Source organism: Ptiloglossa arizonensis, chromosome 11 (assembly GCF_051014685.1).
Source record: "Ptiloglossa arizonensis isolate GNS036 chromosome 11, iyPtiAriz1_principal, whole genome shotgun sequence".
Taxonomy (NCBI): domain Eukaryota; kingdom Metazoa; phylum Arthropoda; class Insecta; order Hymenoptera; family Colletidae; genus Ptiloglossa; species Ptiloglossa arizonensis.
The window spans coordinates 16,024,209-16,048,732 of NC_135058.1; the positions used below are offsets into that span (position 1 = coordinate 16,024,209).

The 24,524-nt window shown below is 45.5% G+C and overlaps 1 protein-coding gene across 1 annotated transcript in view; it reads left to right on the forward strand.

Moving 5' to 3' along the window:
- The window catches only part of LOC143152595 (uncharacterized), a 373,342-nt gene that overhangs the window by 36,111 nt on the left and 312,707 nt on the right, over nucleotides 1-24,524 (forward strand). Inside the window, exon 2 of the mRNA XM_076322893.1 lies at nucleotides 1,251-1,436. Within this exon, the coding sequence (XP_076179008.1) occupies nucleotides 1,251-1,436 (186 nt within the window). The remainder of the gene's footprint in view (nucleotides 1-1,250; nucleotides 1,437-24,524) is intronic.

The window sequence follows — 24,524 nt, forward strand, 5'->3', positions numbered from 1 at the left end:
ACGCATCAACGGAATAATCGCGCGGAATTCGTGTCGTCTGGTCCGCCAGGACGATCAAAAGGTCTTTACGTACCACGGTGAACGGAACACACCGTGGCTTCTTTTCATCCTCTCCCTGGGCTCCTCTGTAAGAACAACTTACAATGGACCACACGCACGGTGACCTCGAAGCGAGTGCGCTTCTTACAGGGTCAGGGGCTTGTGTCATCTATCTTAGAGAGGTTCATATTCACTCGGCGACACTAATGCCTGGGTCCTCCTGCCCTCCCCCCTCCCTCATCCACTCCCTGCTCGTAGTAAAAGTTTTATCTGCGCGCTGGAACGCAGAAGTGTCCGGAGCCGGGGATCCTTTTTCTACGCTGGCCAGGAAATCCGATCGATGACAGGCAAACGATCCAACGGCTCGAAAAAGTCCTCTCGATTGTCCGAAAGGGTTCGATAACGCCGATGTCTCTTCCGTGGTATCTTGTTCCTTTCCTTTTTCCCTGTTTTCCACCCCTTATCTTCGCGATAAAGTGTCCCTCGAGGTATCGAAGACGGTCGTTTGAGTTATAACCTTTTTTAATAGGTTTTTTCCCATATTCGGATATCATTTCGCGCTCGGAGCGTACACGTAACGAGAGATTGGCTCTCGAACATTGAAACTGAATCCTTTTGAGGCAATCTTTTACCACGGTGGTGCAGGAGGTCGCGATCGGTCCAGGCATCCGACCACTTATCGGATGTTATCGACGTTTCTTCTTGGGTGTTTCTGGAGGCTTTCGGGATCATCGATGGTTATCGTCCTCGTAAATGATTTTGGCAATTTCTCTCGCGCTACAATTGCTTGCTTCGCGCAGATAATATTGAACCGAGGGGGTCCTTTACTTTCGAACTTCTTTGTGAATTTTTCACTCGGAGAATAACAATAATGATAGCTCCTTTAAGCTTCGAATACTTATATATACGTGTACGTTTCTCGTAAAAGAATATTAATTCATCTAAGAAATTTGTCATCTTGTCGTGGTCGCATTTCAATTTTGAACCAAAGTTTTATATCGTTCGTTTTTACAAGCATACTTTTTAATTTTTTGAATCTCAGCGTAACAATTTAGACGAGTCAATTTCGATCGTTTGCAAGTTAATTTTAAACTTAACTTGTTGTTTCAAAGTTGTAGTGTAGTTTTACTCGCAGTAGCGAACTTTTGCAGCAACGTTGCGATCGTCGCAGTGTTTCAGCTTATACAACATTTTTTAAATCGATGTTACAGTGGCCAACGTGGTTCTTCCGACCAGATTTCCCACTCAGCACGCCACTGCCCACGACCCACGTGCCGAATGTCAGCGGTATTCCCACTTCGTCGCCGTTATCCTCCAGGACGCACTCGGAGATGCCAAAGGCTCCAGACTTCTTCGACACCAGCAAGATTCACGGGCAAACTCCGACAATATGCACGGTAAGACAAAGAATTTTCTCGTATCCCGATATTCGTGTACCGTGATCATTTTCACGAGGTGATCAAACCTCGAGGAAACGTAGCAATGATATTTACTCGACGTTTAAGGAATTGAGAACAGCGTCGACGAAACTTGTCGATGATAAACTCAACGAACGATTGTAGGAAGACACGGTGAATTTTTGTTTCAAATTTCACATTGATACCCCCTCCCTCCTTTTACAGAAATTCTAAAAGTGTAAGTGCACGTAACGCCATTTAGGAAGCACACGTGGCCAGTTCCTTGACTCTGGTCCTTTCTTCGGGTCTATTTTTCAATCTCTCTGTATTGATATAAAGTTAAAAACGTTTCACCTAACGTACACTTTACACCCAACCGTCCCGAGTGGATACCCGAACGGAAGTACGAATTAAGGTTAAGTCGAGCGTAATTCGGGCGGTTGGTAAAGAGTTAAAGAACGATGATCGGCACGATGTGTATCCAATGAACCGAAGTAAGTGCGACACCTTTCGTTGTCGAGATCAATAATCGCGAGGTAATAATCCGGCTGCGTGTGTTTCTTCGGGGACGTGTAATTTCATCGATGTAGCGTGTCGCCGGCAGGTGACACAGGTGAAATTCGCGCCGTGACACGAAAGATCGGCTTCTTTCGTACGTGTTCGAGCATCGTGATGTCGTTCTTCCGCCCCGCGAGCGGCGAACACGTGCCAACCTCCCTTCCTAGGCCTTTGAATAAACGCTCGATGAAGTATGCGCGCCAGCGGGGACCTCGATGTCGCGCAAACCGTGTCGTCGTGCCAGAGATTAAGTTGTCGGGAGAAATTGTACAGAGACAAGATCAGATTGTTACACGCGATCGATAACGAGCCTGTCTATGATATTAATAAAGAGTCACGTTCGCTGTGTCGTTGTCAAAACTCGTTGTCACCTGCCCAGAAATTATCGATCGAGTCGATTATTTTTACAAAGTAAAGAGAAAGTTGTGTCGCGAATACCGCGCGAAACTTTAACGGGGATACTCGAGATACGAGAATAAAATATTTGCGGTTTAGTTCTTGGATCTGCGTTACGGATCAAAAGTTCAAGGACACTTGACTTCGAAACGCCGTAACTTTGTGGAAAATAGTCGTACGATCGTCCACGTGAGATCGTATTAAAGATAAAAGCCTCTACTTTTATTCGTCCAAGTTGAATTCCTCTGAAAAATCGCTCGGTCGATCATGGTGATCCATCTCTCCATTCACAGGACAAGTTTCCTAAAACTCGAGTCTCCGAGACATCTTCCACCCTGACGGTTCACCATCGTCTCGCCCCTCGTATTCTTCGTCAAAGTTACCCTGCGAACAATCACCGAAAATATCGTGTCGCAGACTTTCACCGAAGCGCGACACGAATCGTTCCTCGTAGAGCAACGTTAATCGATCGACGTCGTTCGATCGTGGACGCGGATCGTTTCGTCCACGAAACTCATTTTCGAGCTGCGGAAACACGAGGCTGGAACACGGGTGTGTTTAATGGGCGACGACATGACACAGAAACCCGCACGACGATCGATATTCAATTTACAGTTTTGTCACAATGGCAACTGACGTTCGTGGAAGGCGAGCTGCGCCTCGCGAGGGTTGGAGCGGCGGAGAGGGGACGCAGTCATTCGTCAAGATCGAAACGATGCTTACCCTGAAACGATAAAACCGCGTGGGCGCTCGCGAACGCGCAGGCGCACGCTCGCGCACGTTCGCGCACGTTCGCGCACGCTCGCGCGCGCGCACCTCGTTAAGCCGCTGTCGCGGCCCCCTCGTTAGCACCGATGCGGCCCGCCAACAAATGATTTAAATATAATACTTAATAACGGCCAAGCGTCCCGGGTGTATTCAATGCGCCGACTTTTGTTTCTCGATTATGCATTATCCCGCCGCGTAAATCGCGTCCCGCGATATTAATGGCGCGCACGGGCCGAGCAGTCGCGGCAGCGATCAATCTCGTTGTCACAATTAAATGCGCCGCTCTGGCAAGCCGAAGAATAATTTATGCCCGGCTACCCACGTGAGGTACGAAAACCCGAGGAACCTAAGCGATCGAGATCGAACGCCACGGGTTAGCTATCGGAACCAGGGCCGTGAACGTATAGGGCGCACCACCGGGCCAATTCGAGATTACGGGATACGTTGCTTCTATTCTGATACGGTGGAATAGAATCGTTACAATCGTGGACAGTTTATCGATCGATTAATATCGATCGATTGTAAAAATTAGTCCTCAAGTAGATTATACGAAATTAATCGGTTATTATTAAATGAAGCTTAATAATGATATCGGTTTCTATTAAATGGAGCTTGTTTTCGAGACTTACTTTCGACCGAAGTGTATCTTCTGAGCTGAAAAAATTATTTATAACGCTGTCTTTGGTGTTAAACATTTTTTCGAGAATATATTTTTGATATCTTCGGCTCTTTGTGAAACTTTCCACCGTACAGAGATGAAACAGATATCCTGTGTATTTGTAAGGATCGGAGGTAATTAAGGATTTCTACTTAAGCGCTTCGCGCTGAATGTTTTTAACAATCGTGACTTGCAACGCGTATGATACGTTACGAGCAGGACCGTAACGAAGCAAGGGGGCACCCTACCGCCTCTGACCGTTGTTACGAGGGTGAGAACAAGCACTCGTAAAAATAAACAAAAATTTAATCAACTACTTTAATGCTTTATCGTCCACACAGTTTGCGTAAAAACTTTCTTACGACAATGGAATCGAACGCTCGTATATGCGTATCTGCTGCAAAACGAACGAGCGGAAGGCGGTGTATTTTATTGTTGCTCCAGGCGCTATAGTACCTAAACACGGCTCTGGTCGGAACCAAACGATAGTAACGTATCTCAGAGTTTGAAAGTTTCGTTAGTGAGTGCAATTATCGCTAATAGGTTAAATATATTTCGTTGTTCGCCCATTTTTTCGCGAGAGAAATTTATTTCGCTCGTGTTGCGCTCGAAGAACCTCGATTAATGATTAGATCATTCTCATCGGTGCCGCGCCATATTTTAATCCAACTTCGTTTTTTTACACTCACTCGTGGATCTTCGACACCGATAACTTTCGTTCTTTCGTTTATATTTTTTTTGCACAATTTCCCTTTAGTGGATTTTTCGCGAGGTCTCTCGAGAAACAAATTTAGAAAGAAACGTAAAAGAAACCCGAAAGGGTACACTTTTTAAGTTTATGGCTACACCGTCGGAACTAAATCGAATTTTGCACAAGAAGTACACAAGATCCGTAATAATACATCGAGCTTTTACCGGGAACAATTTCGTCCATCCTAAACTCATAAAGCAGCCGGGTCTGAAAGACCGTACGCATAAAGTTAGCGCTTCGTGGCACAGAACTGCGAGCAAACATTCTAATTTCTAAAATTTGCGAGCAGTCCATTTTACGACCGCGTCGATACAAGTTCCAAATATGTACCGACAAAGAAATACACCGCTCGCGCAGCGAACTAGCCTACTTTCGTCTCGATCGTTCGTCCGAGGTATCGATAAGGGTGCGAATTTAAAAAACTCGTATTCAAATAAAAATGTTTGGATTATTTTTGCACAGGATACAAAAATGTGTTCCACGGTATATACGAACTAGGTTGTTCGATAAGTTTCGTCGTTTCTGCCATTGTAAAAAAAACGCTATGACACTTTCACGCGTGTTCGTCGAACGGTGGTACCATCTTCGAGAAAATAAAACAACGAAGCTAATAGCTCCGTTTCTTATCCAACGACGAAACTTATCGAGCAATTTATTAGCTACGGAATCAGGTGTAATATGCATCGGCGAATGCACGGTGAAACGATCGATCCCGATCGTCGCATTTTCGGACGGGCCGACATCGAGGAGCTAAATTTAGTTTTCGCGTACATACGGTTCGAAAGGTTTCGCTTATCCGTGCACTGCGGTAAGTCTAAGGTAGGATCGAGGTTGAAATCGGCTCGCGTCGGGGGAGGGGGCTGCAGTTTAAAAGGGGGATTCTTTCTCGGCGGTCGAAAACGAGGAAAAGTAGAAACGAAGTAATTAGCGTTTCGAAAGTTTCCTGGTCGGGACTGTCGTATCGCGCGCGAAGTAGAACGTCCGCCCGGTCGGAATCTAATTGCGCCGACGTTTAATTAGATCGTTCGCGCTCGGCTCTCGCGGTCCCGTGCTGCCCTTCGTATCAAACTTGGCCTGTCCTTAACGATACGGATCAGCCTTAATTCACCGCCCTCGTCTGGGCGGCATTAATCTCGCTTCCGCGGCCGCCGCGGAACGATGCTAAAATTAGCGCGCCCGTTAATTTAGCGCACCGACTCCACGCACGCGCTCGTACACGCGTATATATAGCGGCATTGATTGTTTCGCGCGCCCACGATTGTTCCCTTTCGTATGCACGGTCGAGGTACGCTCGACGGGAGCAACACGCCGCGCGATACCTCCACAAAGAGAAACAGAGAGAGACAAAGAGAAACAGAGAGATCGCGCGAACCGATTTAGAGTTGACAGCGATCGTTTCACCGGTGTAATCGCCGTTGACCAAAGATGGCTCACCTATGCCTCCAATGGTAGCGATTTATCCGATTCGGTGATTGCGTTTCTCTTTCTTCTCCGGGATACGCACCGCGAGATTCGTGGTACAAACGGTCGAGGATTTTTTATGGCATCGATAACGCGAAAGTGGGGAACAATAAAATTCCATTTACGATAGTTTGTAAATGCAATTTTAATTGCACCGATTTGTATTTACGACACTTGCTTTCCGAGGAACTCGTTCCAAAAGTTATTTAGGAGGGACTATAAGGAAAAAAGAGGGACGTCTTTTTAATTTTTGACGCGTGTCTTTGAAATTGTGCTAAGTTTCGGGAAGACGAGACGTAATGGTTTTGAATTAGTTTTCAACGAAAGGTATTAGATCGTGCTCTTTCTAGGAGATACAGGGTTTTAAAGTTTGACCGAAAAAGTGCATAGACCACGATCGATGATGCAACATCGAACCGATGCATTTTTTCCCCTTTAGAAAAAGTTTTTCGTCGCGCAAAAGTTTCTACAACTTCGAAAACGGGGAAACGTGTCGGCAAAATTATCCATTAAAATACTTCGCAGCTTCTTCCCAACAAGAAAAATGACTGCTACTTATTTCAGCTTCCAAAAAAAAAAAAAGAAAAAAAGAAAAAACCGAGTACCCCATTAATGTGCTGTTACGCGTTGCGAAACGGAACGTCTCGGTTCTCCCACGAGCACGGCCGAAGATACGAACAATAACGTCGTAACGAGGAGTCCAAAAATTAATCGCGGAGCGGTATCGCAAATTTGCGGGGAACCGTTTAATCGAACGAGATCGTTCCCGCGCCTCGATTCAATCTTCCGTGGTGGTTAAAAAAGGAGCATAAACCGCGACGCGGCACGGACTAGGAGACGGTCGTAATCCACGCGCAAAAAAATACGGAAGTACCGATCGGCCAGAGAAATATTTTCGTAATAACCGTAATTAGAGATTGCGCCGTGGACGGAGGCGCTCCCGCGGCCGAGGCGTGCAGTGAAAAGTGGCTTTTGCCCGGCAAAAAAATTGCCCCCCGTACAAAAAGTCATCGTCATTAGCCGTTGGTCACCGGTCGTCGCTGCCTCGTCACCGCGTCGGTCCCTCTTTGAATCTCTCCTCGTCGCCCGGTAAATGGTTACAGTTAATGATTAGTTAATGATTTTTTCTCTTTTATTAGCCGACTTTCACGGACACGACCGGTAGCGGGATTCCTTTCGGTGCATGCCACTGTCCGTGAATCGTTCCCCGTGAAATCGTAATTGACATCGTGTAACGTGAATTTAAGCGGCAATTAAGCGACGCGAGTCGAGAGCAACCCGATGCCGCCGCGACCGCGGTACCAAATACGTTTCACCGTTTCAAATTCTTTAATATATCAACCACCGCGCGGAAGGGCTTACCGGTATTATCTTTTATACGATAAATCGATGATTTAACGATCCTTTCGGGACCCCTTCCCTCGAAGGAAACAAGGAAAGAAGGAAAGAAGTTTTGCTTTCTGGAGATTTTCAACGACGAGATTCTCAAAACTCGAGTATCGGATATTGTTCACAGAAAGTGAACTATGGGACTATGATATTGTAAATTTCAACTCGGAATTTTTATTAAATATTTTCTGCGGACGAACCCCCTTCGATCGTAAGATGTCCTCTCCGCGACTCGTTTCAGTCTCCGACGAGCTGTCCGAGTATTCGAACGTTCGGCTCTCGTCGACGATTAAAAGTCTAGAGTGATGATGTAAAAATATCAAAGTCAACGAGGCACGAAAACTATCGTACTATTTTTTCTTACACATTGTACACAGGAATGGGAAAAAAAAATCCACACGCGTGTACACCTACGTATCGGTGCAACGAAAATGAAATATTTTGACAGAAAACGAGCAAGCTTCTATACCAATTATTATTCTTGTTCCATAAATCTCGTCTTATCGACGGATCTCGTGAGTACCGAATCTTTATCCTTTCGAACTGTTTCGGGCCAAATTAAACATTCAAAGACCACGAGAACCTTCGCGCCCATAAAATCGTTTTACTGCCATCACCTCGTAAACTGGGATTTTTTAGTCGTGTACCAGATGCGCCTGGCCCGATCGAGGGTTACTTTTTACCGCGAATCCTTGATAGATCGCTCCAAAAATCCCAAGTCGTTATTCACGAGAAAATCGTCGACTTTCCCTCTTCTCGAACCGCGCTCGTCCAACGGAGCAATATTATCGTACAAATACAAACACGTATATACGTTTCAAGATGTACGATTTTATCAATAATCGTATTACGCGTAACTTTACTTATCGCGTTTAATCGTTCGACTGTTTTCAACCGTTCTCTCTACTGTATTATTGTACAAATTTCCATCGTTTCTTCAACACTGTATCCGTGCTCGAAAGAAAGTTCGCGATCCAAGCTCGAGAACGTTGAATGTAACACGGATAATTTCGCACGCATTCTTCTCGGTTGCTGGCAATAGAATCTCGAAAAATTTGCGTAAATATCACCGTGAACGAGCCGACGCGCAAACTGTTCCCCGTTAAAGTTGACAATTAAATCCGAGCTGTGATATTAAATTTTCGATAAAAAGTAAAAACGTGCCGCGCGCAAAGTCGAGAACGAGGAGAAAAAAGGTACGGGAACGCAGCTGCGAGTGCGCGGATAAAATTTAAGGGCGCGCAAGTACAGGGGGCAAATTGAAGACGAGTAAAATGAAAACGAGTTACCGGAGGGTTTCGAGGAACGAGCGATTCGTCCGTAAACCCGTTAATGTACGCGTTTCACGCGAACGAAATCGAACAGCCCTGCGAGCGCGTTTCGACGCGACTCGGTTTTGCCACGCTGCTCGCTAATAAACGACTGCGCCGAGGATAAACACCGTACGCAAAGACGCGAGTAAATGGATTATTCGGAAAAATAAAAATTCGACACCGTAGGTATTCCTTCGGTGGTTCGCTCGTAAACGCACGAACGCGAGGAAATCAAGCGGGAGCAAAAAATCGAGATAAATGCATCCCGTGATGTGTTTGCGCGACGTTGACGCAACAATCTTTCCCTACGAGAGAGAAGGCGAGCAACCTCTCCTCGAATCAAACTTTTAACGATCTTGCTTCTCGTTTTCATTTTCTTTCGGAGTTCGTAACCTTTCGGATACAATCGTACCGTGTTTTCGACTTCGCTAACGGTTAACTTTTTTCACTTTATTGGTAACTTGACTTCGTCCAGACGTTACTAATATTTCGTCGCTGTAAAGTCCGTAACCTTTCGAGTACGGTCGTATAACGTTACCGACTTTGCCAACTATTAATTTTTTCATTTTTACGAGCAACCTTTTCCAACCTGGACTTTACAATCTTTATTTCGTTGCGGACTCATTTTTCAATTTTCAATCGTAAAATCTAACAAAGACGTTACAATTTTTATTTCACTTTAACCCGTGATCTATCGAGTTCTATGGATAAACTGGAGAAAATAATTCCTGCCGACGAACTCGCATTTTTCGATCGTCTCGATAAATTTACAAAGCAAAAATTACACGGAAAGCTTCGAAACGAACGAATCGCGTAATTCGAGTACTTTCTGCATTCCGTATAGAGCTAATAAAGCCGACGAAGGTTCTGCGGAAGAAACAAAGATGAAGCGATTTCACCGAGCGTAAAAGTACCCGAACAAAGGAAGTCGAAGTATGTAGTCCATGTGAGTGACTCGAAGATTTGGTTCCTACGGAATTGTTACAGTTCGAAACGATACCACGCGGGATAAGAAGCAATCGCTCGTAAATCAATGGCAAATTAGACTCGAGGGAGAAACGCGTCGATTAAAAGCGGCCGTGCGAGTGTACGCGGTAAAACCGAGTGAAAGATCATGCGTGCCTATTAGACGCATACTTCGGCGGAAAGGTTAAGATCGATCGCACGAAACGCGTTCCAACTTGTACGCGATCGAGCCAACTTTTTCTCGAAATTAATTACCCGCGGTATCGATTACATCTGCACGCGATTCTAAGCCTCAATATTTGCCATGGCCACTGTTAAACGAGAACCTTATACACGGGCATCCCTTTTGACTTTCAATTACGCTAGCTATCGAGCGTAAATGAAACCTGGACAAGCGCGGTCCATCGAAAAACAATTAATCTAAAAGCCAGTTCTTTGCGAGATCTATCTCGGGGTTTACAATTAATCAACGCCCGAGGAGATACCGTGCACTCTTGCTCGACTTTTCAGTAAAGATTTTTTGCTCGGAATGCTCCACTCAATATTATACAACTTCTTCTACCCTATGGTATTTAAATTGTACAGCGACGATGTTAAAAATAGTTTTTCCAAACGTTCCTATATTCGTTATTCGTATTCTAGGCAATGTTATCTGTGTCAGTAGCGCGTACTCGACCCTCGTGTACAGGTACAGTCCCTTTCGACCTTCACAATACCGTAACGCGTTATCGGCGTTAAAAAGATAACCCATTGCGTCCTTTTCCTCGCGAAAGATACAGATTTTTTAAAAATTTGACAAAATTTGCTTCCCCTGCTACATAATTTGCTGTCTCGTGGCCGTGGATTTCTATAGAGCATTCTCGACCAACGACAGCGTCTCGAGCAAGAAGGCATGCGCCTCGTTATTAGTTATTCGACCGGTCGTCGAACAAAAAACCCAATAATTTCACCGGTGCCAGCCCTAACGACGAGTCGCTCGACAAAAAGCTCAATCTATCAAATTGTCACTGGTCTTTCTATTTCATAGTCTTCGTGGCTCCCTAATAAGCAATCTTCGGCCCAGTACCGTAAATCTGCACTCATCGACCGAACGGGTTTCGACTGGTACTTGACTGACTTATTGTTCGATCGTTGAACCGGATGTCACCGTCGAAATTCATAACCTCGAAGAAGCTCGAGTCTCGATCGAACCTACGATTCTATATACGCGAACAGCGTCGTCTAATCGTGATAAGAACCCAACAGGACCATTCGCGTTCGTAACAGAGAACCAGTCAAATGTTTCATTCTTATTCGTTTCCTTTTTTACCCTAATAACGCACGAATAATTAAATTAAGAATATACGACGTCGGTGTACTGTTCGTGTTTGCAGCGGAGAATCAACAAGGTATCTTATTTTTATTTATTTTATTCAACAACTCTATTCGTGAAGGAAGTACTGTCCTGAAGTAAACCGAAACGGTGCAGCGAATGCATCTGTTGAATCTGACCCATTGTCGATGCAACTACGGAAAGAATTTCTCCAAGTTTCGATATATCCGTAACACTTTTACAGCGTCTAGCATCGTACCATCTGCGAATAGCGACAACATTACCGGTCCACATAGTAACACAATTTCCTTACATTTTGCATGGAACAGTTAACCGCCATTAGGGTCAAGTCACCAGTTGTGCACACTTTCGACAAATTCTGTCCCATTAACTCTAAACGCTCCTTTCAGGTGTGTATCGTAAATTAATTCGGTGCAAAATTTTTTTTTCCACCGGACGGTCGTAATAATTTTTCAGTTATTTTCCGTTATATATTAAAGAAGAGGAAGAAGAAGCGAAAAAAAAAAAGAGTTCACAAATAGACCGTTTTAACCGTTGTAATCGTCTCGCGTAAAAAGAAATCCACGTGAAACCAATATACGAACGGATTAAAAATGAAACGGTTAAAAACTGGTGGCTTGACCCTAATTGCCCATTCTCTGGGATAACAGGATATTTTTCACGTCGAAAGCCCGCTGGTGAAATCTTTCGAAGATGTCCCGCGCGCGCGTTGTCCCGCGTCGTTTGTTCGCGTTCGTTTTATACGCATAGTTTCTGGAAGTACGAATCACCAGAACCGAGTACTCGCATCAGTCAATGGAACGGCGAACGGTTCAACGTCCCGTCCCGAACGTTCATCAACCGACAGATGCACAATCAGCCTAGAGTCGTCCGATCAGCGTCGTCATCGTTCGAAAGACGAACAACCGGGCGACTAATAACCTCTCGATCTTGTTGTCCTCTTTCTCGCGATGCCTGAAAACCGACCGCGCTAATAAGTCATTTCGCCGAGCGTTGGATGTCGCCGCCTGCTCATGAACGCGTCCCTTCATGGAACGCACAGAACGACGTTTCATCGCTCGAAGACACTTCATCGCGGCCCGTTAATTATTTCCGAGAAAACGATACCAGCGTTGTGTTTCGCCCGATGCCTCGCTGGATCGGGCTTCTACCGCGATCAAAGGATCGGAATCCACCGACTGAATTAACTTCTCAACCTGATCGTTCTATGGAGAATTTAGAGCACGGGAGTGTTTCATCGCGATGCTAAATAGCTGGTACCGCGATGATGTATGTATCGGAGATCGACTTGAAAAACTTCTCTAACCGTACTTCGCGTATTGATAATTACGAGTCTCGATAATATCGAGTATCTTTTTCCTCGTGTTACCTCGTTTGTCAATTTTTTCTTACCTTTTTTTTCTCGCTTAGACACGTACCATCGCGTTTACAATTTACCGGGGTTTAATTATTGTACGTTCGTATTTACCGAAGACGAGTGGCGTCTCTAGAGAAACATGGTAATTAGAGATCTCGGGATTGGCCGTTCTTTTCGCGATACAATCGAAAAGTTTTCAGGTGTTGGCTGTTACAGTGCACAATGTACTTTGAAAACTTATAATTTTCAGCCAAGTATATTCTACCACGTGTCTCGTGTGGATGTAGTTTCCAACTTGGATTTCCTACAAGGATGGTGTACTTTTAAAAGTACGTTAAAAGAATTGGATGCCTCGTTGCGTTCCTTAATTTCGTATCAAATGTAAAAGTAACTAAGAATGCGTACAGTGCCCTTGTTCGAGACAAACGTCTCGTTCGCTCGTTGCAAAACGGGGCAATGTACAATTGAAACGTTTACAAAAATCCGAAATTAATTGCTCACCTACCGTTCCGCGATGATTCGAGAATCAGCCAACGGAGAATTGTAGATTTAGGTTAGGATCGTCGAGCAGCGGGCCCTCTGTCGGCGATCACGAGAGATGGCGCCACTTCTTTGAAATTCTTCCCGATCGATAAAATCACCGTTAGCGAAATCATTTCGTACGTATATCGAGGAAGTATCGGAAACGAAGCCGCGCGAAATCATCGGCAAAGGATTCGACGTTCACCTCTCGAAAGTCGGCGGCGTACTCGAGCCCGAAATAGAACGAGCCGAATTTACGAGCGCTGACATTAAGGTGTGGTAGTCGCGAATCGTTAGCCGTTGAGTTTTTGCTCGTCCTCGTCCTCTCGTGTGTCGCTTGTCTTTGTCCACTCGCTGGTCCTTCCGCGCTTAATCGTCGCGCCGGTGCGCGAAGAAACGCGCTGATTGCCACGAGAACGCGCAAGAGGACCGACGCTGCTTTTACGAGGCTCGCGTGTGGTCGTCCTCTAGTTAATTGTACGCTTTCGCGGGGCCAACTTGGAAAAATGAAGATTCCCGACCGCCCCGAACCGAGCGCGTTCCAAGCGACTCTCTCCGAGGGAATATCATCGGGAAGACACACTTGACAGGGAGTGTTCCACGAAACGCATCGAGTGGCCGTTTCTCGGAAACGAGACCCACGAGGTCCTGTGATCAACAGAGCTTTCCTCTTAACTCCGTCTACCGTTACGAAATCGCATTGGAATCAATTAAGCGACTTGCGAGAAGACTGGTCGAGTAGCCTTTCGGTGGCAAGTGCCGAAGGTGTCGTTGTTGAATCAAATTGATTGGTCTTAATTACACCGATCGAGAAAGTGTACGAAAGTAACGCGTATTATCATAGACGGAGTAGAAGATTATCCTGTAAAAGCAAAATGACGGAACTTGCTTTCGAACCTATCTTCGAGGATGTAGATGGAACGGAAGATTATAGCGTTAAAGCGAGACGACAGAAGCGGCTTCTAAACCTATTTTCAAAGGTATCGCCCAATCGATTATAAATGATGCGAAACGAAACCTGACGAAAGAAATGGAAAAATTTATATCGGTTACTATGCGCGTTGCGTTTCTAGTATTGAGTTATAAACGATGGGCAGGACCTAGCTTCGGCCACGTGTAGATATTGCTCATTATTGGCGTTCGCTGCGGGACATTTTTATTACCACTTTGTTCCATACTTAATGCGGTTCGTTATCTACATCTGTGGAAAAGAAGAACCACCGCGACACGAGCTTAGGAGAAGGAGATTAATTAAGATGCCATGTGCTCGCGAGTACAGAAGATGTCGCCATATTATTAATTTCTACACGATTGCTAACTGTGTTGCGTTTATAACATTATGCTTCGTCGATGTTATAAATTATAGACCAGAGATAACCCAGACCTAATAAATATTGCTTCTCATTGACAGTCGCTGCGAAACATTTTTATCGTCATTTTCTCAGTTCGTGTAGTCTGTTATCTACGTCCACAGAAAGGAAAGAGTGCCACGCTGAGCTTACGAGAAGAAGATTAATTATCGAGCCATCTGGTAGCGATTGCAGAAGGTGTCTCCAATATTATTAATTCATCCACAGGTACGATCACTGTGCGTGTCGCGTTTAGAATATTGTGCTCCACCAATATTATAAATGATAAATCGGACCTAATCTGGACCCAATAAAACGAAGATAAATTGCCGATCGAGAGCAACGCGTTAAAAATCATTGGATGGAAGTTGCAAAAATTTTTACAGACAACGTCGGTACTGCACAAATTGAGTGTGCGTATCGTACATCGAATAGAACGTTATTGCGAAACATCGAGGTACGGTTCGATACTACTTTTGAATCTAATCTCGAAGATGTTGCACGACCAGTTAAATGTAAAACAAACTAGAACGTGATGAAACAAATTGATCTAAAGGCAGTTGTACAAAGTATCGACGGATACCTGGAACAGCCATGGCGTCTTTGAACCTAACCTCGAAGATGCTACGATGCTATTATTAATCGAAGAGAAAACATAACGAAGGAAGTGGACGGTTAATAAGTTCCTGGATACCCGGTGACAAGTTTAAAAGCAAAAACGATCGGAAGGTCGTGAATTCTCGGAAAAGTGTCCGCATTCACCGGAGACACCAGTCTCGGAGGAGAGGATCAGCGTCGGGAGGCCAGATACGACGAGCGAAATTACGTTTTCGTGTTGGTTCGTCGATCGTGGGTAGCCAATTTCCCGGAAAAGAGGGAAACGAGAGCAGAGAAGAAGGGGTACGGGAGTTACGATCGTTGCGTCGCGCAAAGGTCAAATAAATTCGTCGGGGAGATCGCGTGACAACACGGTGGCGCGTTTGCATGGCGGTCACGCGCGGCCATGTTTATGCACCGATAAGGTTCGAACGAATACACCGCTTTTAGCTAATAACCTTTTCTTCGCGTGTATCGGGATCGTGCGTGTAATAATACGGGATATTGCGCAATTTAACGGGGGCCCCCCCGACGCTGTTGCTGCATCCCCCTGGAGTTTTGGGGAGAGAAAGCGGATCGGATGCCGAGGCCGCCGCCATCGCACAGGAAAACAACGTTCTTAGCTAACAGCGGTACATTAATTCGGGCTTTATTAAATTTGCCGCGACCACCGTAATTTCGTATCCTCGTTTCTTATCAGCGGAAAGAATGCTACTCCCGCGGAATCTTGCCATCTACCTGTGCCTTGGGTTACTGTCCATGATGAGACGGTGTGTACGCGCCGGCATATACGTGACACCATTAATAATACGGCGCGTGTTGCGAAAAAACCGAGCGAGAACCGCCGGCCACCTCCTCCTCCTCCTCACCGCCGTGGAAAAGATCGGTAAGCGCCGATACGTAAGCGATAGAGAGGCTGGTGCCGCGCGCGATTAAAATGCCGCGCCGGAAACCGTGACCGGTTTTCGCCGCGGACCTTGGAAAACCGACGACGACACGCTGAGGACGCGCTCCTTGACGATAACTGACCGTAGAGTCGCGCGGAGCCTACCCAAACCGCTCCAAGGATAAGACGATCGGGGAAACTGGTCAACGCTCGCAAAATCTACCGTCCTAATTTACCGTTGCATCGTACCTGAGATAGACGAGCTGAGAATTCTGAGCTTGTTGTCCGTAGAGAACGATACAACGGGATTCTTCGATAGTTGGACAGACCATGGACCATTGACGAGAATCTTCGATCGGTATAGCCTAGCCGAGCGAAGGTGAGGTTTCCAATGTGCATGACTAAACTGCAACGAAGTGTGTCTCTTGCACTCTCGCTCGTTAGACCCGCATTTCTTTCACGAGATTTCTCGTCAGCTGTGCATAGTATCAATCCTAGAGCGTTCTAGCTCGCGAAGACATTGAGTAGTCCGTTCCTAGGTCTAACGAAAGTTTCTGTTCCTCGTCTAGTTCACCAAGAGCGTCACTTAGGTCTCACTGTTGCGACAAATACAATATTTGGCGAGATACGTATACTACGCGTCTCGGAAGAATACCGATGGAGTTGCGCCATCTTGGAAAATGTACTCACGGACTTACTGGAAGCTGAAACGCACCACCGGAAAGTTCCTCGAGGACTGAAGTACTTACAAACGCGCTACCTGGTAATATAGAGACCCCTACAGGGGTATTGCTATTTTGGGCAAAAGTTTTGCTCGACAACCACTTGATTTATTACTTCTATGTCGAAGATTCTAGGTGAACGAAAGGACGATAAGAGGGAGACGGAATATATTCGCGTTAAAGCGTTTTATTATACGGAATAGGCAATTCCGGTTACACCCCTCGTTTAAATTAATGCAAGCTGCCAGATATGTTGATTTCAATTTTTTTTCTACACCTTGTTGTAATAATGTAACGCGAGAACGGCGCGATCGACGGACCGTGACAGCCGAGATCGTGGGTCAGTTACCTGAAATGCACCTTTGACAACTCATTGACGCGTTAATTACGAAATATCCACTCTGTGCATTATTTATCTCACAGAGGAAGCTCGAAACAATCGGAGTATATTTTTTCGGAATTTTAAGCCAATGTACCTCGATCAAAAATGTTCAAGATAAGAATTTGTTTAGAATTTTCGCGGTAGAAAAATAATTTCTGAACAAACGCGAAAGCAACAAAACCGATCCTTCCTAATTTCACGCGGACTATGAAATATTTCAATTTCATCGTATCCCCTGACCTCGATTACGAAAAGTAATCGATTCGACACGGAACGACCCGTACGTTACCCTCGGTGAGATACCAATCTCGATCATTTTCATCCATTTTCACATCACGGAGCAGCCATAGAAAAACACAAAGGTTAAGATCATACAGAAGGTCGAACACTCTGAACCGCGTCTAGATATCGTTTGAAATGCATCTAAGACACGTTGAAAGCACATTCGTTCTTTATTGTGTTTAAATATAGTTAGTCTTGTTATACCACGTGTCATTCACATTCATACAACACACCTCTACCATCGTTTCACACTTTCCTTCAACTAGCTCTTGGGATATTAATTTATTGCAAGAGGAGCGGCGTATCGCGAGTGAAATCAGACTTTACCATTCGTGCTGCCATATCTACTTTATTATCGCAGTTGGACCCTCGCTCGTGAGTCCATCGTGAATCCGTGAACGTAGACGCAACACGTGTCACTAGCTGAGGTCCTTAACAATACGCGGGGACTTTGCTCGCGCGAAGTCTCTGGACTTTCCATTCTTTTGTCCTTATTCTCTGCAAAGTAATGGACAATAACCAATAACTAAGTGAAATTAATCTTTGTTGTCCCGTGGTAACTCCTTCGAGTATAAAGTTTGAAATCTCGGACAAGAGTATTATTCGATGAAACTATTCTGGCACGCGACGTTCACATGTCCGCACATGTCACTCTCTTGAACACACAATGCAGATTCACGTTCATATGCACGCAAGATTCAACGATTACTACCCCACTATTAGGGGCAATCGAATTATACGGTAGTCTTCGAGCGATAAAATGAAATACGTATACTCAAGTGCAACTATGAAGCTGTTTATTAGTAGCCCGAACGGGATTATACTTGACGTTCACCATACATGGTGAAATCTTCAAGAATCTTAAAATCAATTTTTATCCCCTTCTCGGAAAATTTATCGAACGTGCATCGAGTCTGCTTCCCATCGAGGCTACGAGAAGCGAAAGTTTCGAACTCTGATCAACGAACTCCCCTTAGGGCGTTTCTTGTTTCCTCTAAACACACGTTGCTCGTAAACCGAAGACAGGCAGGATCGTGTCACCGGTCTGGGCTGAAACTCGGTAATCCGAACCACCGTTACGTTGTCGCAAAATACATCGTAACGATTACGCGATTACGATCACCAGGAACGCGGAAAGTGGAGAACTGTCGCATTCCTTTTCTTTTCCACTTAAAATTATATTCTTCGAGCTCACGTTTCGCCCGATAATACGCAAGAAGCGTGGTTGGGAGTCGGAGTTGAAATTACGAACGTTTGAAATCTCCGTACAGAAGAGACTATCCGAAACCGGTATACTAAACGGACAACCTCGAGCAGCTACGGCAATCTCTCATATATTAACTTATAATGTATATTTGAACGTACGGAACGAAAGCTCGACTCTTTGAGCGCTGAGCGCGTTTATGCGCGTTGGGTTAGGTCGATCGGTGCATTTCGTGCGGTGAACGCTTTTGGATATGCGGATCTTGGTACAAAAAGGATCGAGGATTTGGACGAGAGACCGGAGAACAAGGTAGATTCTGCAAATATTTTTTTCTTTAATCGGATGGATGAAAATAATTCAGCACGATGTTCGAAAATTGGGGAATGTTCTTTCCACTCCCCGGTTGTACATTTCGTCGCGCAACAGAGCGAGAGACGCGGATCGAGCGACTGCGGAGCGAGAGAAAGAGAGAAAGAGAGGGAAGCAACCGTCTCGTTGGAAAAAATAACGAAGCGGACCGCGGACGAAAGACGGAACGGCGAGCGGAAAGAGCGTCTTTGCAGTAGCGACGGGGCGGGGGAGGAGGAGGAGGGTGTCGGTGTCTGGTGGCTGCACCGCCGGGAACATCTGCGCCCTTAATTATTTTACAGATTTAGTAGATCGTTATGGCTTGTAAAATTACTGCCAATTTCACGCCCCTAAACTTCTTTTATCCGCGCGTTAGCTGCCTATCGGTGGATCGCCGCAAAAGCATTCGAAGGATATTGGGCATTCTTCGTGGCTAAATTAATGGCCCCTTGTTTATGACTGCATCGGCACCGGACACGCAACGATTCCGTCGCGAATTCCCGTAAATACCCCCGATAATAATGCGATTCTCCTCCTCTCCCTCTCGCCGTTTATCCTCCTCCTCGTCCGTTTCGCTTCTCGACCCGTTTCTTCGCCCCTCGTTTCTTCGCCGGCACTCGCCACTGTGTCAGACGGAATCGGAGCCTCGCGTTTTCTTTTTTCGCGCGCTCACGATTCCCCTATCCCCCTCTACACCCCCCGACACCCCTTTCTCGGATTAGTCTTCTCCGCTCTGGGGATCGATTGCACGTTCCACGACCCGCAGAGGATCGAAATCGATTTTTTTTTGCCTTTTCTCTCTCCCTCTCTCTTATTTCTTTTTCTCTCGAGGCTCCGTGTCCGATGGTATTTTCATTCTGAACTCGGTGGCTCTTCACGCTCCCTCCATATCGTAGCTTTTGCTCTCGAATCTATTACGCCCATCGCGGCGAGGAATTCGCGCGCTACATCGGTAGCGCGATCATTTTCGCGGTATCTTCGAGGCGTACGATTCGCCGAACTTTTTATCGATTGTGTATTCTGTGCCCATCGTTGACTATTACCGTTCTTCCCCTCGTTACTGGAACAATAACGCGGTTTTACCGCGTCGAGATTGTACACGGAAAGAAACTCGCAAGTACGGACTAGAAAAGAAATTAATCTCCGCGAAGAAGTGTACGTGTATTTTACGGTACGGACTACCGCACGGTTGTACGATGTCTGACTTAAATTTACTACGCGAAAAATATAATTCTAGAAGTACGTTAAAGAAATAACTACCTCGGTCGGTACGATTACTTTGGTTCATTTTCCACAAAATGTAAAAGTAAGAATAAATAAAGGGGTGCAATCGCTTCGTTCGTCTACCGTCCATACCGAACGGTTTCCCCCGTTAACGGTAAAAATAATAAAATGAGAAAATCGAAGAGAAATTCGAATGGAAAACGTGGCCGAAGTTTGTTTCCAGTTCGGAATCAGGATGGTTCGCGCATAATTCTCGCGCAGCCGTGGATTAAAATTCACGAGCCGAGAGCATGGCATCCCGGATCAGGGCAGCGACCCATTTTCCCCCGGAGCGTCCATGGGATTCGTTTAATCGTCGCGCGGACGCGCTCGTAATCGGCCGCGAGATCTCGTAATCGAAATCGAAAAGCGACGAGCGGGAAGCCGATCCCCGCGGAACGGGGACGCGCGACTACCGGATGCCCGGAGCCGGGGCACGGATCACTGTAATTTAATAAATTACGAGAGCTGCCGTCCCGGGGCAAATTGTAGCATAATCGTTCATTAGTAGGTCGTGACTTCGCGTCCGCGTGGACGAGAGTTCGATACACGCGGCTAGGCATTACCCGGGGCTTCTCCGACCCGCGGAAGGCCGATGCAGCCGAAGACTCTCTCGTTTCTGATTTCTCTCGCCACGATCGTGCCTCTTACGAGCACACGTACCATTCAGTTTTTAGTCGACGCGAAACGAGCCTTTCGGGGGAAAAAGCAACGTATTACACCTTATGGATGTCCATTGTATAATAGCGCGATTTATTTTTTATTATACGCGAAACGAGCCTTTCGGGAAAAAGCATGTATTATACGTTATGGATGTCCATTGTATAACGGTACGCTACGCGTAAGAATATTTCCATCCCCTCGAAGATTCGTTATAATTACAGTTTATAATGCACGACGTTGAGGAATCTTTTGTTTTTGATTTCTTTCGTCTCGATCGTGTCCCTTCGGACCACACGTACGATTTTTTATTCTACGCAAAGTGAGCGTTTGGGGAAGAAAAAACTACGTATTAGCCTCGAAGGTTCGCTATAATTATAGTTTTCATAATGTATTCATTTCTTATTTAAAATTATTCTCTCTTATTTCTGACTTCTTTCGCCTCGATCGTGTCCCTTCGGTGTACACGTACGATTTACTTTTTATTCTTCCATGCGAAATAAGCCTTTGGGAAAAAATCGACGCGTTGCAATTTCGCGTCGTACATATTATACGTTACAGTGAATGTTCCTACTAGTCGTCCATTTACCGCGTTAGGTGTTCGATCATGGAATACTTTGGTCATTTCGAAGATCCACCGTCATGTTGTCGATTAGGACAAAATTACAGTAACACGATGAATAATGACTACTGTACTTACTGTTTTGCGTCGATCTCGGAGCGTTTGACGCTACGCTTAGAAAAATTGCATCAATTTAAAAGAAAAATCGACGCAGAACACGTAGCGTTCTACCCTTCGCGTAAGAAAATTTTCTTTTCATTGGTATAAGTTATTACGCGAATTGTTTTATTGAATTATAATACGTTTTCTAGTCTCTTGGAGAGATGTCAAAGCACGATGGTGAAACATTAAGAATTTACAGTTAAAATAACGTTTCTTATGAATAAGAGTACATAAATGTGTACTCCAAAGTGGAGTCGAAAGACGAAACTAAAACGCAACGAGGCAAGATGCACCCAAAGTGCCATCGCGCAACTTAACCCGAACAAAATCACAAACGAAGAAATTATTAGTGTATTAAAACACGAGCGATAAAAAAAACTGTACACTCCAAACTAGAGTATAAAGAAGAAAGTGCAACGAAAGTGCGTCTCGTCTAGGTTGCACTTCTCGTAAACGAAGACTAATTATGTATTATAAAGGGCTGGTAACGATGTTCGAAACGTTAAATGTAATACTCGAACCGAGTCGAGGTAAAAATTTCCATTTTTCCAGGAAGCTCTGGTTATCGAACGGGCCGTATCGTCGGTGCCGGTGGTTTATCGATCGAATCTCGATCGCCGGTCCGGAGGGGCGGCGCAATTAGCCGCGTTAATTTCCCATAATTAGCCCCGGACGGTAATGAAGTTATCGCCAGTCCGTGTCCCGAATCGCGTCGCATCTACACAAATCGTCTCACGAGCAGCGGTGTACTTAAACGCGACGTCGTTAAATCGAGATTAACGACTCGGACGAGACCGTGGAATCGCCTCGAGTGAGCGTCGTTGTCCCTCGGAGCTTCATCCACCGCGAAAAGAAAACCAGGAATAAGTCAACAACTCGTGCCTAGAATCGAGCGGAGCGTATACACATCGTTCGCGATACACGGCGGAAGCGGCGAACGCGTTCAGAAAAAACGAGTGAACGATCGGTCGGTAGATCGTTTCGAACGCTTTTATTTGTCGATTCGATCGCGGCGAGCGAGTTGCGCCTGCGATCGGGTTAATTTTATGGTGGTTAATTTCAGCTTAGCGGCTGAAACAGACTCGCTTGGATTACTGAAACGGACGCGCGATAAAACGGAGACGGTGCGTTGTCTTATTTCGTGTCGCCTGTCGGAAGATCGAATGAGAATTATTTGATACCGCGGCTCGGCTACTTAAGAGGATCGGGGAACGTGTCGATCCCGGTAATTCAACGAGAGATTTCGTTCAAACGAGCGATAGTGTTGCGGAATCGCGTTTCAGAAGATACTCCTAGAATTCGGCATCGAAGGATACGTATCTTTCGAAAACGTATTTGCTCCAAGTACAGGTCCGCGACTAGCGAGAAATCGTTAGTTAAGGGAGGAGAGAGGACGATTCCAAATGTCCAGTACGCAACGAAACGCGAGGAGGGTCGTTCTCCGTATTGGTTTTTCATCCCTCGATCGCAACGTCGCGTTGTTCGCAATTTTCGAGCGCGTTCGGAACTCTCGAGATCGTGCGCGCACGAGCAATTTCGCGCGCGGCGGTTCTCGGGGCCCCTTGATTTATTTACTCGAAATTCTCGCCCGGGGATTTTCGACGTGGTAGTAAAATGTTTCGCGAGGTTTATAGAAATAGACCAGCGCCGCCCGGTAACGGTTTTAATACGCATCGAGAGCGGTTACGCTCGCTTCGGCGGACGGTACCCGAGCGCGATTGATTTGTTTGCTGCAAATGGAACACGGGAAACGACGATTTGTAGCGGGGCTGTAACAATCGTGTCCCGGGTGGAAAATGGTTTTGCACCGTTCGGTTGGTTGCACATCGCGATGACAGCTCCCCGGAGCTGCGAACGACAGTTTTTTTTATAAATGCAACAGATTCCGTTGGAACAATTCTTGGGGAATTTTAAAGATAACGCGTACCTTTTGCAAAGCGGTTTCGTCGCGTTTTTCAAAGATTCGTCGAATCAATCGTGAAGCTCGGATCGAGAGAATCGTCACATTTTTCACGCGAGCGCGAAATTATGCTATCACCGCGCATTGAAATCACTCGAGCGGTATTCCTATTAACGTTACGTTCGCGAGTTTATTGCACGAAGAATAGCCACGTTATCGATTTGAAACGTTTATTGTACGATTTACGGTTTCTTTTCTCGTAACTCTCGAAATTTCGGAGCGAAATTTCCAGAAATTATACCATCTTTTCAAATTTTTAGGAATACACTATCGCGGAGTTACAAGGGTCGAGGACTATGTACTCGAATTACATTATTAATCGGTAATGTATCGCTGAATGTATTTAATCATCGTTGAGCGTATTTATACTGGTTCTTCCGGACAACAATATAATTCGATTCCTCTATTTTACGCCCGATAATTACTAGCGAGTATAATTATCCATTTAACTATAATTATTTCGTAACGATATTCCGATTTATTGCGTTAAATTATGCTCGATGTAGAAAATGAGTTATTTTGATTAAACGTTCGAATATTTAGCGTTGTAGAGTTCTAATGCAATATATTAAATACTTGTTAAATTTATTCAAAATTTGTCATCTTTACTTAAATACGTTTCATGTTCTACGTTTATCGTCTTCGACAAGATATCTCACCGAATGCTCTTTAGGCGCGCTTATTTATTTAGATCCTTTCCATTACGTTACGCTCTTCGTCTATAGCGTACGCTCAGTGACATTATTGAATCGTTGAAAAACGCTGAACTTCTCACCGTTTGGATCCACCGCGAAAGGTCGAGACACTCTTTCTAGGGCGTCGGCCTTTTTCGGGTCCTCGTGAGCGAAACTCCTGCGAGATCGCGGCGGATAGATCCCTGATCGCTCAATTCCGCGGCGATCGGACGTTGGGACGCCTTTGTGCCACGGTGGAGAAAAAAGCTGGAAGCCCAGGGCTATGGTGGCGCGTGAAAAGGGTCCCGGGGAACGTCGTTGCTCGAGAAAATTACAGAGTTCATTGTTTCGTGTTGGCCCTCGGGAGGAGCACGAGCAAGCACCGCGGCAACGCTTCGTGTTTCCCCTATCTCCCCTCGCGCCACTTTTTTCGCCGTTTTGCGAAAGTGCGTGCGCGAATCGATGGGAGATAGAACGCTGGGCGTCTTTCCCCCACGGAGAAAATAGAGAGATATCTCTATTACGGTCTTTACTCGTAAATGTCATCGAGTTCTCGGCGAGATTT